Consider the following 16,270-nt stretch of genomic DNA (forward strand, 5'->3'; position numbering starts at 1 on the left):
CTGAAAGGAAACTTACATTGAATCCTGAGAAATGCATATTCCTTAAAGAGGAATTATAGTTTTTTGGACAAATATTTTCTAAAGATGGTACCAAACCAGACCCTGAGCGTATAGAAAATTTAAGGAATGTATCCGTACCTACCAACACAGGGGAAGTTGGAAGCTTTCTTGGTATGGTTAATTATAGTGCAAAGTATGTGCTCCGATGAAAACCGCACCGTTAAGAGAATTAACTAAGAAAAATGTTAACTTTGTGTGGAAAAATGAGCACCAACAAGCATTCAATGAGTTAATCCTTGCACTTTGTAATGCACCAGTTATGGCTCATTTTCAAAAAGCGAAAGAGACATTTGTGATAGTAGATGCAAGCCCTGTAGGAGTATCTGCGATCCTTTCACAAAATACGCCAAAGCGTGATGATAATAGAATAGTAGCATATGCCAGTCGAAGCCTGTCCGATGTAGAAAAAAGATATTCGCCAACGGAAAAAGAGGCACTTGCCATTGTCTGGGCAGTGGAACACTTTCATTTATTTTTATTTGGAGAAAAATTTACGCTTATCACCGACCACAAGCCTTTGGAAGTTATCTATGGAAGTTCCACATTGAATTGAACGCTGGGTACTACGTCTCCAACCATACACTTTTGAAATACAATATAAACCAGGTAACCAAAACCCTGCTGACTGCATGTCAAGACACCCAGTTTATACTAGTAAGTATAATGGTGATGATGATACTGAAGAATATATAAAATTTATAACATTACATACAGTACCAAAAGCGATGACGTTTGCAGAAATCAAAGAAGCAACTGGTAATGATCAAGCACTTAAAGCAGTCAGAGCAGCAATTAAGCTAAACAAATGGACTGCAGATATTGTTCAAAAGTTTAAAAGTGTCAAAGATGAAGTAACTATAGGACATGATAATATAATATTGCGTGGTACCAGAATTGTTATTCCTGAAGCACTGTACCAACGAGCAATCGAGATAGCACATGAGTCACACCAGGGACTAGCGTAAACAAAAAGCCTATTACGTGAGAAAATTTGGTTCCTGTCAATCGATGAGATGACTAAAAACATGATTCAAGGCTGTACAGTTATAAGTTTAAAAGTAAATAAAAATTATAACATAAATACACAGTAGGCCTAATTTAAAAGATATATACAGAACAGTTAAAAACAAATAAAATATAAAAAATAAAATACAAAAAAATGTAGGATCACTTGGATGACATAAGAGTTGCTATATTTTTCAGTTTATAAATATGTTTCCCAGTTACTTTTGTTCTAGTTTCAGTTGGTAAAAGATTCCATTCTTTTGTTGCTCTGTATTTGAAGGTTCTTTTACCTTGAGCATTTTTCCAATTTGGTGTAATTAATGTTTTACAACTTTGGCTACGGGTGCATTTGGGGTGGAGGGAGTCATTAAACCTAAACATTGAGGATAAATATGATGGTGAATGGCCATTAATGCATTTGAAAGTTGTAAGTAGTAGATGTTCCCTCCATCTTTCATTTAGTGTAACCCAATTAAGTGTTTTAAAAATATCGTTTATCGGTGCATATATATCTGCGGATAGCAGAACTCTACCTAATCTATTGAATAATATTTGAAGTGTATTTAAAGTTTCTTTTGTACAATTAGTCCATACAGCACTACAATAGTCAAACAATGGCATTACAAGAGAATTTGCCAGCATAATAGTTGTATGAGATGGCAAGTAGTATTTCACACGCCGTATTACCCCTATTCGTTTAGAAACTTTTGATGATACACTATTTATTTGATCCTTCCATGTCAATTTAGGATCAAATATAACACCTAAATACTTAAATGATTCCACTCTTTCAATGTTAGTTCCATTATCATCAAGTGAAATATTTTGGAAGTTATTTAATAAGTGACTAGTACCAAATACCATAAGTTTAGTTTTTTTAACATTCAAAGTCAATCTGTTGTTATCTAACCATTTTGATATTTTACAAACATTTTAGTTTAGATTGTTTTGCAGAGTTATAGGGTTTGAGGAGCTACATAATAGAGTGGTATCATCAGCGTACATAACACATTTACAATCAACAGCATCAGGAAGAGAATTTACATATATAATAAATAACAAAGGACCTAAAATAGAGCCCTGTGGAATTCCAATGTCAATTTCTCTTAAATCAGAAATTGAACTATTTACATTTACAACTTGTGATCTATAACTTAGATATGAAGTAAACCAATTTAGGGCATCATTACATATACCAATTTCCTTAAGTTTAGCAATAAGTAACTTGTGATTAACATTATCAAAAGCTTTTTTTAAATCTAAAAATATTGCAGCAGTTACATTACCATCATTATAATTATTTAGAATATAGTCAGATACATCTAAAAGTGTTGTATTTGTGGAATGTTTCTTTCTAAAACCAGATTGTGATGGGTTTAAAATATTATTATTTGTTAAAAACTTATATACTTGATCGTGCACAGCACGTTCAATAATCTTAGATACAATAGGTAAGACAGAAATTGGGCGGTAATTATTTACATCAGATTTGTCACCTTCTTTAAAAATAGGGGTCACCTTTGCAATTTTCCAATCAGATGGAAAAGTTGACGTGAACAAAGAACAATTACATATATATGCGAGAGTTTCACATACAACAGGAGCAGCTAACTTTAATAATTTACAATTTATACCATCAAGACCAGAAGCCTTATTGTTAGAAATGTTATTAATTTCATTAAAAACATATTCTGGTGTAATTATATCAAATTTAAAAGTATTCTGATTTACAGCATTATTTATGTTATTATGGTTAGTAGGAGATATAGTAAGTTTTTCAGAAAGTGATTTACCAATTGAAGAAAAGTGTTTATTAAATTGGTTTGCAGTGTCTTTATCACTTGTAGTTTGCTCATTATTCTTATTTGTAACACTATTTATGCAAGATTTGTTTTTAGGAATTAATTTATTGATTGTATCCCAAAGTTTTTTAGGATTATTAGAAATTTCTTTTATAGAATCTGTACAGTAGCTTTTTTTAAGAGTTTTACTTAAATTGTTAATTTTATTTCTAAGTTGTTTAGCTTTTTCCCAATCACCAGCATTGTTTGTTTTGTGTGCTTTAGCATAGTAGTAGTCTCTGTCTTTTGTTAAGGTTATATTGATTTATGTAAGCTTCCTACGTATTTACCTGCCAATAAACCCCCTAATGTAAAAGAATGGGAAATGTACAATCAATTAAGAAAAGTTAAAGTAAATAAGTCCCCGGGCCCTGATAATGTGCCTAACAGATTAATAAGAGATTTTGCATGCGAACTAAGCATCCCCATGACTAATATCTTAAATGCCTCCCTCAGTGAGGGTCATGTCCCAACTATGTGGAAGGATGCTATTGTTACTCCGGTTCCCAAAGAAAATGGTTGTACTAGGGTTGACAAATTTCGACCAATCTCGCTTACATGTATCCTAGCTAAGGTAGCTGAGGGCTTCATTAAAAAATGGCTCTTAACAGATATCGAGAAAAATCTTGATAACAACCAATATGGTTGCCGTAAACACTTTTCTACAACCCATAATTTGGTTGATCTACTAAATGTGTTCTATGAAGGTAGTAACATTCCCAAATCTGTTGGTCAGTTAGTTTTAACTGACTTTAGTAAAGCATTCGATTGTGTTGACCACACAATAGCAGTTTCTAAATTAGTAACACTTGGCTGTAGACCTGAAATTGTACCGTGGTTAATTAGCTTTTTGTCAAACAGAACCCAACAAGTACGCTATAAATCCACATTATCAATGAGTGTTAATCTAACATGTGGCGTCCCTCAAGGCACACTCCTTGGGCCTATGATCTTTCTTGCTCTAATTAATGATGCCATGCAAGACTCGCCATGTAAAACTTGGAAATATGTAGATGATTTGTGCATAGGACAGATAGTAAAAAAGGATGAAATTTCCTCAATTCAGAATGATGTTGCTTTACTGAATGTATGGTCTAATGAAAACAAACTAAAACTTAACCCAACTAAATGTAAAACTATGTATTTTAACTTTCAAAGAAATCAATATGAACATGAACCCCTTTTGATTGGTAATGCTACAATTGAAATCGTTAATGAAACTAAGTTACTAGGTTTATGGATACAAGCCAACCTCAAATGGGACCGTAATGTTAAAGAAATTGTATCCAAAGCCAGCAGACGTCTGCATATATTGTGTAGATTAAGAAAGTTCAATCTTCCGAAATTTGATCTTGTAGATGTATTTAAGAGTTACATAAGACCAAGTGTTGAATATGCTGTCCCAGTATGGCATTCTAGTCTTACTAAGAAACAAAGTGATATGATAGAATCTGTCCAAAAAAGGGCTTGCAGAATAATATTGTGTAATGACTACATATGTTATGACCAAGCACTCAATGATCTTTCTTTAGACACTTTATCTGATAGAAGGCGTAATCTATGCTATAAGTTTGCTCTGAATTGTTCAAAAAGTATTCATTTTGGAAAATGGTTTCCAGTGAAGAATGTAAGTAACATGAAACTAAGACGTGTAAAGTATCAACAACCCAAATGCAGAGTTGAAAGATATAGAAAAAGTGCAATACCATACCTTATCTCGCTTCTAAATGAATAATCATTATATATCACCCAGTACAGCTATGCAATTCTTATTGGTCCTTTTTGGTGTTTTTTTTTGCTATTTTAATATTTTAATGCTAAACTTGTTGAATGTTCCTGTATTGTATTTCTTGTGTAAATTGCCTCCTTTTTTATATATAATTATCATTGGTTTTATACTTTTATACAAATTTTAATATTGAGAAAATGTAAATATCTTTGTAATTCAGCTAAGGCTGCGATGATGATAGTGAAATAAATGAAATGAAAAAAAAAAAATATAATCACTTGTGATCCACCCAGGAAGTGAACCTTTTATTTTCTTTGTTCTTACAGGAGCATGTTTATTACATGCATCATCAAATAGCTTTTTCCATGTTGACCATGCAGTATCTACATCATAGCTATGCATAACTTGGTTCCAATCTGTGTTTTTAATGGTATTAATAAATTCATTGTCATTAAATTTTTTAAATGAACGTGTTTTAATAATTTTAGGTGGAACCTTAACTTTTTTATTTTTTCGGATTAGGTAAATTAGTGAATGGTCACTTAATCCAAGACTATGAACTCCAGCAATTGAAATATTTTGGTTGGAAACAAATAATAAATCTATTATGGTTTTACTTGTGTTAGTTACTCTGGTGAAATCTTTGATTAGTTGTATTAGATTACTATGTTTAGCGATTTTGTTAATTTTATCAGCATTACACTTTTTAGCTATATCAACATTGAAATCACCAAGTATCACTACATCCTTATAAAGCATAGTACAATTTTAAAACATGGTATCTAATTTACATAAATATTCAGATGTGGCACTTGGAGGTCTGTATATCGTACCAAGAAGGATAGGTTTAGTGTGTGGTAAGTTTATCTCAATCCAGAGTGCTTCCACATCATCTTCTCTTAAGGTACTTAATTCTTTAAATACTATTCCAGATTTAATATAACATAAAATACCACCACCTGATTTACAGTTTGATCTATCTAATCTACATATATCATAACCATCTATAGTGACTTCCATGTTATCAATATTACAATTTAGCCAAGTTTCAGAAAGACATAGAATATCCACATCATTAATGTGAAGGAAGACTTTTAGGTGATCAACTTTATTCCTAAGACATTGAATGTTCAAATGAACGATCTTAAAACCCCTTTTGAGTAAACAATTGTGATCAATATAACTTCCTTCACTAAATGGGAGTTCTGATAAAGTTGCCTTAAAGAAGCATGCATCACACCACCAAGTGTTAACCTTAAAAGAACTAGGAATTTTGCAACAATTTAGATGAAAATCCAAAGTGCAGTTGCTACATGAAATACTTTTTTTGTGCAGTATAATATTTTTTAGACAGATTCCACATTGACTTACTAGTATGTTATTTCTTTTAACATCTTTTTTAACATCATAATTTATATGGTTGCACTTTTCACTATTGTTTGCAGGATCAATGGTGACCCCCAATTTTTATAATTTAATATATAAGCAGATATGTTGTAGATATGAATTCATGAAGAATTTTTACCTCACGGATGTTGTGACGTCATCGTATGGCCACACGAATGTAAATTATGGGATTTTTGTCATCATTTGTTTTTGCTCATCACATTCAATAGAGCGCATCTCACTTATCTTTTTCTGTGTACAACATTCCAACGTATGACATGCACGTGGCATTTGTTTTTTCCCCTTTTTGTCATATAACACCATATTCAACAGAGCGCAACTCGCTTATCTGTGATCGATTTTCTTTTAATTTTTAATATATTCTACCTCAACCAATTATGTTACTTATGGGTTGCCAATATTTTCATTTTGATGACGTCAGCACGTCTTAAAATTTGAATAACGGTGGTTACGTAATTTCACCTACAACGTATATTTGAATACCTTACAGCTCTTCTGAATTAAAGTTGACCTTAATGATTATAACTTATTATGAGAGCTGGTGAAATGTAGATATGAATTTATATAAAAATTAAGCCTATCGGATGTTGTGACATTATGATATGGCCAGTTGAATTTAAAAAGTAGTTTTTTCATCTCTTTCGTAACATTTATAACAATTTTAAAGAGCGCGCACTGCGCATCTACATGCGAAATTTCCTTCCAAACCTTGTATTTTTTTGCTCAATTCATTATCTTTCGAAATTGTCATCTTCAAGTTTATTTTGATAATGTCATGCCAAAAAATTAGAACATGATGTGGGTCGCGTAATTTCACCTATGCTACACTGTATATGGATATACAGTATACTGTACATAAATTATATATGACACATAATAGGTGCAACTCAGCACTATAAGCGTATATGCATCATGTCATAGGATGGTGTACATCAAATTTTTGCGATCGTATGTTAACATACATGCATGTTTAAACAAATTTAATTTCATTAAAATTATAAAAATGATCACCTATAATTCGTCAAAGTGACGAATTAAATTCTAGTTTAACAATTGTATTTTGTTGGCCAGTTAAGGTGCACAGACTGGCTAGTACATAACTAAGTATTTTCAGTTTTCTGAGTACCTAGACAAATAAAAACCAAAACTAGATTTGAACTCGTCACTATGGACGAGTTAGGTTATCCGCACGACAAATGCCATGTGCACGTCATACGTTAGAATATTGCGCCCGAAAAAATGATTATGCCATTGTGACCTGAAGAAAAGAAGATGTTGATAGTGTGCTCTCTGTTTTGTGTCTATACGCAGTATACACTATATACTGTATATTATACATACTATATACAATGCAGCATAGATGAAATTACGAGACACATCTCTTAATCCAATTTTTAACATGATAATGTCATCAAAATGAAGCACATAGATAGCAATTTCGGAAGGGAATTATCTGAGCAACAACATATTAACGTGTTGAAGAAATTTGGATACGTAGAATATGGATGCGCGCTCTTTTAAATGTCATGAACTATGACGCAAAATATGAAAATATGACTTTTATAATTCAACTGGTCATATGATGATGTCACAACATCCGATGCGCAACATTTTTACATGAATTTGTATCTACAATTCAACAGCTTTCAGGAACTGTTTTAATCATGAAAATCACTTTTTATTTTGAGGAGCTATAGCATATTGAAATTTACTGTAATGATGAAAATAAGTGACCCAAGTTATTAACGCTTTTGAACATGATGACATCACAATCATGCGAAAGATAATTGATTGACCTAGACAATATAAAAAAATGGAGGGAAATGGAATATGGATAAGTGGAGATGTGCTCTATTAAATGTGATGAGCTAATACGAAAGAGACAAAAATCCTCTATTTTATATTCGAGTGGTCATACGATGACGTCACAATGTCCGGTTAGCCATATTGATGCATGATTCGATATCTACAACTCATCAACATCATCATCAACGCGCAAATAATACAATTCGATGTGCTCGTATGACGTAATTTTAAGTTGAAATTGTTTAAAAGTTGGTAAAATTACTAGAAAAGGCTGGAAAAACATAAATCGTGTGAAAAAAGTATGTTTTTAATGCTACGTGCGCACCTCACGCGTAAAAAAATGTGTGTGCGTGGGAATTTTTGACATGCTCAAAATGACATGAAACGCATAGAAAGTTGATTAGAAATTGGTTTTTCGCACCATAAAATCTTAAATGCGCGTGCGCGCGTAACTTTGTCTACAACATGCCATTGTTTTCCACAGAAAGTTTGCGCATGATATAAATTACACTTTTGCCAAGTTTCAATTTAAATTGTTGTATGGTTTTCGATCTATGTTAAATACGAGAAATTCATAAAATCGCGGATAACTTGCGCTGCACGACTCTAAAGTCATAAAACGGAGTTTCCTGCACTTCTACAGATAGAGAAAAAAAAAGTTAGTGCAAGATATACCATATTGTTTCTAATAAACGCCCCGCCCCTAATAAACGCCCCTTCTGAGATTTTTTCCATACTGGTAATGAGTGCTCAAATAGAATTGCATGTGTATCCAGTCCATAGATTGGTATTAAAGGGAAATATATTTATTTCACCCACTAGCGATGGACTTATTGCTCTTCAAATAACTAGCAAACGGCATATGGCCTAGATATAGCTTGCACATTAACTTTTTTTTCAACAAATAACAAACTTTTTAACTGTTTTAAAGCAGCCAGGTAATTTTGGGTGTTAAAATTTACCTCCAATATCTCTCTCCCCCCCCCCCCTTTTTGAAAAAAAATGCAACGCCCCCGGGGCGTTTATTAGTAACAAAACAGTAAATTAAACTTTTGCTAAGTTTCAATTTAAATTGTTATATGGTTTTCGATCTATGTTAAATACGCGAAATTCATAAAATCGCGAGCAAGTCACATTCACGCATTTCTGACAATAGGAGGTGCAAAACTTCACGTAAATGCTCACATGTTGACAAAGTTATAAAATGTTATGTTTATACGTTTTTGAGATACGCAAGACACAAAAATGACAGAAAGAAAGAAGTACTAGACATGAAACTCGTCACTTTGACGAGTTAGTTATCCGCACGATAAACGCCACATGCACGTCATACGTTGGAATATTGCACACAGAAAAGGATTTTGGCATTATGACCTGAACTGAAGAATATGATATGTATTGCTGAATTCTGTTATCTCAGCAACAACATATTGACGTGTAGAATTTTTGTGGGAATTTTTGACATGTGCAAAATGTCATAAAACGTAAAAAGTTGATTAGAAATTAATTTTGCGCATTTTTTAATTTTAAATGCGCGTGCGTGCGTAACTTTGTGTAAAACACGCAATTTTTTTTCAACAGAAAGTTAGCGCATGATATAAATTACACTTTTGCAAAGTTTCAATTTAAAATGTTATTTGGTTTTTGACTTATGTTAAATACGCGAAATTCATAAAATCGCACGTAAGTCACGTTGCGCAATTGTAAACATCCTGAAAAGGTTCGCTGCACAACTTCATATGAATGACGATAGTTGAGAAAGTTACGAAATGTTGTGTTTGCAAGTTTTACAGATACGCGTGACACAAAAATTACAGAAAGAAAGAAGATAAAGAAAAAAAAGATGATGATTTCGTACAATCACAAGGAGTTATCCTGCAACTTCGTTGCGGATAACCAATTATATATTGCCAACATAAAGAAGCAGATCAAATCAGATAGTTTATTGCGATCGATATTCTAGTTTGGACAACTTTGCATTTATTTGGTAACTAATATGCATATTAAAATGTTGACCTTTGACCTTACCTCAACTGATAAAATGATGTATTCACTCTGTTACGTTGTGCTTCAATAAATTTGTTATAATACATACCTCATGGTTCTCACCGCGCCGGTCGGCCCCGTCCGGCACTCAGAATTTCCGACCTGCACAAACAGGCTCCCGACCGGCACAAATTATTAGATCTAAGACCTAGCCTAGGCCTAGACAAAATACCTTGTCCTTAACCTTAAAAAAGCCAAATCTGTGCTATTATCTAACATAACAAAACAATAGCCTTTCAGTTCACCCCTTTGTCTCGCAAACAAATAAAACGTTGAACAATACAATACAAAGCCGTCGATAACCAACAACGCCCAACGAATCTTGTTAGGGTGGTGTTTATGGCCGATCGGGCACACCACGTACATAGTGGCTTGACGCAAATACAGTACTGGCAAATACTAATAGCCAATAGTACACGTGCGTGAAGTGTTTGTGTCGACCGATCTCTTGATGAATGCGAAATTAAATAATTAGAAAATAAATAATAAAATTATGCTATATTTATCATTTCATTGCATGCACATTAGTTATTATTAGTATATTATTAAAGTTGTTTCCAGTTAATTACTGCCGGCACTCTAAAGGCTGGTTTCCTGTCAACGTAAGAAGTCGAATTTTGCAACGATTCTTGCGTTTCACACGCTTCTTACGTCTCTTACGAAAGTTGAGAAAAATTTGACGTCGTTGACCTTAGTCAAGATCGTGTCGGGCCGCAGAGAAACATCTGTAGTTATGCTGCTCCCGAAAGTTGAAATTTTGGCTGTGAAACACACGTCGTATGCTTACGTCGATTTTAGTGTTGTTACGAAAGTTGAAATTTTTTTCTTACGTCGGTCAGATTTATGACGTATTTGAAACAACATCTCTGATTGGTGTTTCTTTTTAGAGCGGGTTTTATCATTTTTCGCGTGAAATGTTGAATGTTGTTATTGTACCTGTAGCTACTCAGCAGCAGTGTCGTGTTGGTCAGCACACCAACATATTATTTTCAGTAGATAGGCTAGGCCCTAGTATTAGTAAAATACTTAATTAATACTGTACTAATAGGAATTGATTTGACCAAATAATCAAACTAGCCTAGGCTAGTATAGGCCTATGTATTATTTGTATGAATCAAAATATGAATTAATTATCCTGGCCCTCCAGGCCTAGCCTTAAATAGTTTCAAAATTAAAAAAAGGCAAATCATTTCGAGATTCATATTATTATTAGACCTACCTAGGCCCTAGGCTAGTCATTGGCCTATAGGCCTATAAGCATATCTAATCGAGCATGAGATAGTACTACCGCAGTAAGATACCCATTATTTACAGGCCTATAATAAGAATAAATTTAACAAAACAATATAAATTATACAAAATCAAGCAAACAATTTTTTTTTAAAGTTACATAATAATATTATATTGCTTACAAAGGGGCTTTCTATATCTTATCTTGTTGCAAATGTTCATTTTCGCGACGTTTCTACCGACAAATAGAACAGAAGAATGTCAATTTCTTTGAAATGCTGATTGTTTATTGCACGTCCATAAATAAGAGTATTATATTTTGATATGAGTTGTAAACTCCCTGATTAGAACATTATTATATAGAAACTACTGTGCATTTGTAAAGTATGTACAACATCGTAAAGTGGGCTAAAATTATAGTAGTAAAAATACATATACAAATGTTATTGTCCGGCTTTATTTCACTATAAGGACATACACATTACGTCATAACTCTTTTCGCTCATTGGTTGCTTGTTACGATTGCGCTTACGTCTCTTGCGAAAGTTGACTTCAAGTCAACTTTCGTAAGAGACGTAAGAAACGTGACGCAAGGGCGTTCATTCAAGCGTAAGATCAAAAATCCCGGTTTCCTAAAAATAGATTACTAGGCCTAGTCTATTGAAAAATAAAAACAAGACAAAAATTTTTTAATCAATTTTATATTTGGGGGGGGGGGGGGAAGACTGAAGTCGTAACATCCCCCCCCCCCCCGAATTTAATCGCCGACCGGCACTCCTTGCATGCTGGTGAGAACCCTGTACATAATACATTGTTGTAATTGGTCAATTTTGAACTTTGACCCCTTATATCTTGAAAACGCTTCCTATCCTGGGGCGGATTGCAACCCCTGATCAATTACCTTCCAGATTCGTAATCTATGGAAATTTCTGGTCAAGAAAAGTTGGATGGCAATTTGTCCCCTTCCTGCCACCGGACTATATCCTTAATTCTTCATAGAGTACATTTCTACTGTAATTCACAACTCTAAAATAGCCTTTTTAAACTTGAAAAAGCAGCATTTTATTAAATTAATAACATTTTTGTTAACATTTTCTCTTTTGATCTATAGTTATTTGAGGAGCGGCCTATCTGGTCTCGAACGTCTTTGATGGGCATTGCAAACTTGGAATTCAAGAACATAAAAGTGGTATTGCCAACCATTGCATATTATTTTGTGACAGGTCCTTGGAGGGCGCTGTGGTGTAAAATTGGATATGACCCAAGGAAAGATCCAAAGGCCAAGATATATCAAATGTTGGATGTCCGGATTCGCCTTTGTAAGAATATTTGAATCATCATATTTCCTTATTTTAAATACCTTTTTGTTGTGTAAGATAAGATAAATTTATTGAACAAACGCTTTGTATCAGCGGCACACGTTTAAAAAGTAAACTCAACATGGTGGGGAATTGAACCCCGGTCTTCCGCGTGACAGGCGGAGATACTCACCACTATACAACCAAGGTGAATTTAAGGTGAATATCTGAACAACAATATAAGCACACCATAACACACGCGAGTCCGAGCTTAAGCTACGTTCACATCAAGTCCGGGCCGGTGGCCGGAGAAAAATTCGGTCCGTGTTACGTTTTTAAATCAGTGCTTTCACATCGCTGCACGAATTCTTTCTTTGGTTCGTGCGCTATTCTAATTATAAATCATTGAAGTTGAACTATGTAAACATTGACAATGGCAGATTACAGCAATGACGACGAAGATGTTATTCTGTTGTATTATTTGTCAACCGTTAACAGAAAGAGAAAAAGACCGGAATGGATAAACATAATCAACAAAAAAAGAAAGACCCCATGGTCAATTCAAAACATTAATCCGTGATGATTTTTTCTCAGGCTAGGCCGATATAGATATATAAGTCTATAGTCTATACTCTATACTAATTCTTCAGTGTTAGTCACTATAGGCATATGCTTTCACCACATTACTGCAGCATATCATTCACGCTGCTTTTTATAATACTAGGCCTAATACTATTAAAAACAAACTAGAATTTAATTCGTCACTTTGACGAATTATAGGTGATCATTTTTATCATTTTACTGAAATTAATTTTTTTTAAACATGCACGTACGTTAACATACGATCGGAAAATGTTGATGTATGCCATCCTATTATATGCTTATTGATGAGTTGTGCCTATATGCCATATACAATATGTACAGTATATACTGTATATCTATATACAGTGTAGCATATAGGTGAAATTACGGGACACACATGTTCTAATTTTTTGGCATGATGACGTTATCAAACTAAACTTTAAGATGACAATTTCGAAAGATAATTAATTGAGCAAAAAAATATAAGATTTGGAAAAAAATTTGGCACGTAGAAGCGCTGTGCGCGTTCTTTGAATTGTGTATAACTTTGACGAAAAATATGAAAAAACTACTTTTTCACTTCAACTGGCCATATGTTAACGTCACAACATCCGATAGGCTTAATTTTTATATGAATTAATATCTACATTTCATCAGCTTTCATAATAAATTATAATCATCAAGGTAACCTTCAATTCTGAAGAGCTGTAAGATATTCAAATTTACTGCGAAGGTGAAATTACAGGGCCTACGTTATTCAAGTTTTTACGCGTGATGACGTCATTAAAATGAAGATAGTGTCAACTCATGATAAAGATAATTAATTAAGCAAGCACATACTGAAAGTTGTGCGAAATTCGAGCACACATAACCAAGATGCGCTCTGTTGAATGTGATAATCTACACAAAAAGATAACAAATCCTAATTTTTAAATTCAAGTGGCCATTTGATGACGTCAAAACATTTTGTACGTAAAGTGTGTACATGAATTCATATCTACAACTCAATGGCTTCCAGAATAAGTTAAAAAAATCGGGGGTCATCTTGCATTCTGAAGAATTATTTTCATTTTAAAAAAGACCTATTTTTCACCATTTTCAGAACTTTTGTAAAATTAATATGCGCATTTTGTCATTTTTAACGTGCTCGTATAGCGTTATTTTAAGTCGGAACTGACTCAAATTTGGTGAATGTACTAAGGATGGTGAGTAGAATGAGATTTGTAAAAAAAATTCATATTTTTTACGCTTTTTAAGTATCGCGCGCGCAAAAACGCGTTTTTGCGCAGTAATTTTTTGAAACACGCAAATGGCCTAATTCATGCTCTAAATTGATCAAAACTTAATTTTGAGCGTTTTAAATTTTTAACGCGCGATATCACGCGCATGAACCTACGTGCGCGTGCGTTTTTATTTGCTAATATTTTTACCCTTGATCTGAAGTTTACGTGTAGTGAATTTCATTAATATGTGATAATGAATTATGGAGATATGATTGATAATGTGATTTCGCAAAATGGCGTATAAATGTCGTCACGGATGAGTGATCACGCTGGAAAGCTTATTAGGATTAAGTTATATTATTTGAAAGATATTCTGAAATTTTTGTAATCATTGACATTAAACTTTTTGAGATAATTGTTACACAAAATAGTGTACAGAAACAATAAAAAGACTAGACATGTAACTCGTCACTTTGACGAGTTTGGTTTTCCGCCGCGCAAGTGGTGCAACATGAACGTGTAACGACGTACCTTTTAACATTAAGGGATAGGTTGAGGACAAAAGGAAGTGTTCACGTTGGCATTATGACCTGAACTGAAGAATATGATATGTTGTTATTGCTAAATTCTATTATTTCGATTCATATATAGTATACACAGTATAATCTGTATCCATATCACACAGTGTAGAATAGGTGAAATTACGGGACCCGCTATTTATTGCAAATTTTAACATGTTGACGGTTTTAAAATGAAATGCAAAGGTAGCAATTTCGGAAGGAAATTATCTCAGCAACAACATATTAACGTCTAGAAGAAATTTGAATACGTGAAATATTGATGCGCGCTCTTTTAAATGTAATGAATTATGACGCAAAAGATGAAAATACGACTTTTTTCATTTAACTGGCCATATGATGACGTCACAACATCCGATTGGCAAAATTTTCACATGATTTCGTATCTACAATCCAATAGCTTCCATAAAACGTTTTAATCGTGATTATCAAATTTTATTCTTACGAGCTATAACAGATTAAAATTTACTGTAAAGATGAAATTAATGCCACACGTAATTTAAATTTTTAGGAATGATGACGTCAAAAAAATTAAAATATTTCTAATTCATGCGAAAGACAGTTGATTGACATAGACAATATCAAAATTTGGGTGAAAATGGAAAACGGATAAGTGGAGATGCGCTCTATTAAATGTGATGAGCTATGACGAAAGATACAAAATTCCTAAATTTTATATTAGCGTGGCCATACGATGACGTCACAATGTCCGGTTAGCCATATTAATACATGATCCGATATCTACAACTCATTAACTTCCAGAAAATGTCATCCACAAAAAGTTGACCGTCTAGTTTAGAAATTACGATTGTTTAAAAAAATACATATTTTAAACGAATTTTTTAACCTTTTCATAAAAAACGCGCGCAAATTGTCCAATTCGACGTGCTCGTATGACGTATCTTTAAGTCGAAATTGTTTAAAATTTGGTAAAATTACTAGAAAAGGCTGGAAAAACATAAATCACGCGAAAAAAATACGTTTTCAATGCTACGTGCGCACCGCACACGTAAAAATTTGCGCACGCGTGGGAATTTTTTACATGCTTAAAACGACATGAAACGCGTAGAAACTTGATTAGAAAATAATTTAGCGCATTTTGAAATTTTAAATGCGCGTGCGCGCGTAACTTTGTGTAAAACACGCAATTTTGGTTCGACAGAAAGTTAGCGCATGATATAAATTAAATTTGTGCAAAGTTTCAATATAAAATGTTATTTGGTTTTTGACCTATGTTAAATACGAGAAAATCGTTAAATCGCGCGTACGTCACGTTGCGCAATTGTAAACATCATGAAAAGCTTCGCTTGACGACGTTACATAAATGTCAAAATGTTAACATAGTTCACAAAATGTTATGTTTGCAAGTTTCAGAGAAAAGCGATACACAAAAATCATACAGAAAGAAAGAAGATAAATAAAAAGTTGATGATGATTTCGTACAATCACAAGAGGTTTTCCTGCA

At 33.3% G+C, this 16,270-nt stretch overlaps 1 protein-coding gene across 1 annotated transcript in view; it reads left to right on the forward strand.

Annotated features, from left to right (window-relative positions):
- LOC144836894 (general transcription factor 3C polypeptide 5-like) overlaps positions 1 to 16,270 on the forward strand; it is a 50,190-nt gene that overhangs the window by 15,727 nt on the left and 18,193 nt on the right. The window contains exon 4 of the mRNA XM_078691812.1: positions 12,236 to 12,443. Within this exon, the coding sequence (XP_078547938.1) occupies positions 12,236 to 12,443 (208 nt within the window). The remainder of the gene's footprint in view (positions 1 to 12,235; positions 12,444 to 16,270) is intronic.

The sequence above is a fragment of the Antedon bifida genome, chromosome 3 (genome assembly GCF_963402885.1).
Source record: "Antedon bifida chromosome 3, ecAntBifi1.1, whole genome shotgun sequence".
NCBI classification, from domain to species: domain Eukaryota; kingdom Metazoa; phylum Echinodermata; class Crinoidea; order Comatulida; family Antedonidae; genus Antedon; species Antedon bifida.